We start from the raw sequence: 3,159 nt of genomic DNA on the forward strand, positions 1-3,159 counted from the left end.
CAACCGAGTATTTTTCTACAACAAGCTACCGAGCCAACTGAAAATCGGCTTATCTAAAATGATTAACGAGATATTAGCCAATTAAAATTCTTTTAAACATTATTTTTATTAAAACAGGCACTTCAATAGTAAACTGCACACCGAGCATATAATACAATACTATAAATGCCAATAACAAAGACGAATAAGGAATTTCTTTGCGCGATTAAAGAAGCACGTTAAACGTACACTCAAAGTATTCTAGAGTTAGTCTAGATGGCCCACAGGTTATATAGGAATTGACAGCTGACTAGAACCAAAAAATACGATGGCTGTTATTCTGTGACCTGAGACAATTGACAGACAAGTGGATATTATCGGGCAGTTATCGAATACTAGGACCGTTATGATAACATATGTCAATACCATAGCTTTGTAAGAAAGGTTGGGACTATTTTCTTTAGATATCCTGTGGAAGCGGAATGATGTATATATACTAAAACACAATAGGATTAAGTTTCTAAGTATTTAAAAAACTATACTAGTAACTATGAAACATGTCATAGAAATAAGTTAACGAGTATTACCATCGGCTGGCTTTGCAGGGTTACAGTGTAGACTCAACCACGGAGATAGAAAGCAAGTTGTTCAAAAGGCTGGTTAAAACTTACAAAGAATGAGTCCGATTAAAGGCACCAAGTCGGTGTAAAGAACTTACAAAATTGCGGATTGTGGCAGTTGTTGGTAAACACAAATCATGAACGCAAGAAAACGGAACGATTAAGAACGCAACCGCGGTTCCATTTAGCCCCGGCCCGAAATGATATCGCATACCGAAAAAACGCGCAAAATGGCGAATTCTACACCTCGTGTTGACGGATGATAAATTAAGGCGTTAGTACACTGAGCTGGCTGCACTGCGGCCGCTGCCAGACTGCGCGGCGCCTCTATCTCTCGACTCGAGCCATATAACTCACGTAAGACTCGTGCAAAATCAACATCAGCGTGCGTCGCTTCATAACCGCGAAACGTTCGGCGTTGTGCTGTGTACCCGGGCCGGCACTACCTGTGCCCATACCGAACCGTCGGCGTGCCGAGAAACGAAAAGTGGCGCAGCGTTATCACGCGCGTATCGTCCGTCTGTCTGCCAGAACACGCACACACGGCCGTCGCTCGCCCGACGCTTCACCCTCAAAGGCACTGACAGTTGGGGGGGGAGTCGCCCTGACCCGGGGTCGAGTGAGTGGGAGAGTAAGGCCGTGGCGCTCGTGATTCGCACGTCCGCACCGCGCACAAGTGATCCTAGTAGTCCATCCCACGTAATCACTGCCACCGGAGAGTCGCTGCTGGTCCCACCTCTCTCTGCCTCTGTCTCTCTCGCCCTCTTCTCTACTAGCTTCTCCGGGCGTAGCATTCCTCCGGCGATTCCCCACAAGCCAGAAACCTGGCCTTCTAATCGCATGCCTGATTTCTTTCTCTCTCTATGGGGGGGACACGGTCTAGATGTATCCGGCGCCTCCGCAGCTGTTCGGGCGCAACAAGAGAAACACGGCTTCTTTCTGCTGTCTCTCTTTAGTTCGACGGGTGAGACATCTTAGGAGGTAATCCGGGTGTCTACCACCAGGGGAAACCTAAGGCCTTCTCTCTCAGGTTGAAGGCGGGAGAGACACCTTAGAGGTATCTCCACGCATTCACCACCAAGGAGAACCTCACCAGCCGCAGCTATCTCTCCCCTCATCGCTGCGCCCCCCCCCCGATATCACCTCCTTCCGCCCATGGGACCGTCCGTCAAAATCGCCTGCCACATGGGTTGTTGGAGCAATCAAGGTACGAAATCATCACCGGTGAAGTATCGTTCTTTACGCGTCGCATTCGAGACGCGGTCATGATGGTCTCTCTCCTATGCATGCCGCTGCTGTGGCTGTCCAAGCTGACGTTGTCGCTGTCCTGACTCTGTGGACTCGAGTAGTTGGCTGCCTCCTGCAGTCTCATCAGCATGTTAAGCTGCAGGCCAACGAGAATAAGATTGATTAGCAGGATTCGAAATCAAGGCTACGCTAGTACTTGCTGACAAGAAATTTCTTATGAACCACATAGTAAAGCACCACAGATTCTGCCTGGCTGAGTATATTTTCTACCTTCCCGTTTCTTGGTGAATATACCTAATCACAGTAGACACAGTCACAATGATATTAGACACAGCCACATGACAGTGCCTCGTCGATAACGAACATATGGCAGCAGGCTATTAACCAAACAAACACAGTCAGAATAGGTCGTATACACGAAACAATATTTAGAATTTCTGTACGTTACTTTTTTACACTGTCGTTTCTGGTGTCGTGTTTTTAATTAATGTGTTTCACTAATTATAGAGAAAACTATACCAGGCTTGCAACGCATGTAAGAATTTGCCTGATTACATGTAAAACTGAGGGGCATTGCCGTGAATGGGCACATAGCTTCTGTTGCGAGTGAAGCTATTTTGTGCAACGTATCGACGTTGTTGTGTCTGTCAATTGAAAATGTGCAAATTGTCTCTAATTCGGTACCCCCACGCACCCGCCCCCACCCCCATTAATAAACAACATTCCTTCTGAACATTCTGGGGGAAAACCTGTAAATGTGTTATGATGTGAAATGCTAGGAGCGTGCTTAATTCAAGATACACGCTAGTAAGTCAAACAGCGTGCGGGTCACGAATGTACCAGAGTCGCAAATGCAAGCGCGTGCGCGTACCAGAGGATCACTATCCACCACGTCTGCGGCCATGGAGTTGTTGGTCGCTGGCTTGCTGGCTCCCACCGCCTGTATCTGGCCCTCGTGTCCTACATCCTCCGGTCTGAGCCTCAGCAGGCTCGGCCAGTCGGGCTCCTGTCTGAGGTTGGTCCACGGGTAGGTCTCCAGCACCCACTCTGTAGGGTCTTCCCAGATCACACGCCTTCCGTACAGCTGCAACGTACGCAACGAAGGCAGGTGTTAATTATACACGCCCGTCTGTGGGACCGTAAGTTATCAGCTCCTGCCCTACATTGTTTGATGCGGGCATGCAATGTGCGAAGTAACGTAGGTATATCGTACATACGTGGCATGGTATCAACCAATGGGGAAGGGGGAGTTCTAGTAGGTAAACTTTGTACATGATCATCATGGTGTGCATGTGGTTCATCAATCAATCAA

The 3,159-nt window shown here is 48.0% G+C and overlaps 1 protein-coding gene across 1 annotated transcript in view; it reads right to left on the reverse strand.

Moving 5' to 3' along the window:
- Positions 1-1,767: 1,767 nt before the first annotated feature.
- Positions 1,768-3,159, reverse strand: part of LOC106810284 (neuron navigator 2-like) — an 8,026-nt gene continuing 6,634 nt past the window's right edge. Inside the window, 2 exon segments of the mRNA XM_014813581.1 lie at positions 1,768-1,983; positions 2,719-2,931. Coding sequence (XP_014669067.1) covers positions 1,768-1,983; positions 2,719-2,931 — 429 coding nt within the window.

Source organism: Priapulus caudatus, unplaced genomic scaffold (assembly GCF_000485595.1).
Source record: "Priapulus caudatus unplaced genomic scaffold, Priapulus_caudatus-5.0.1 Scaffold426, whole genome shotgun sequence".
NCBI lineage: Eukaryota > Metazoa > Priapulida > Priapulimorpha > Priapulimorphida > Priapulidae > Priapulus > Priapulus caudatus.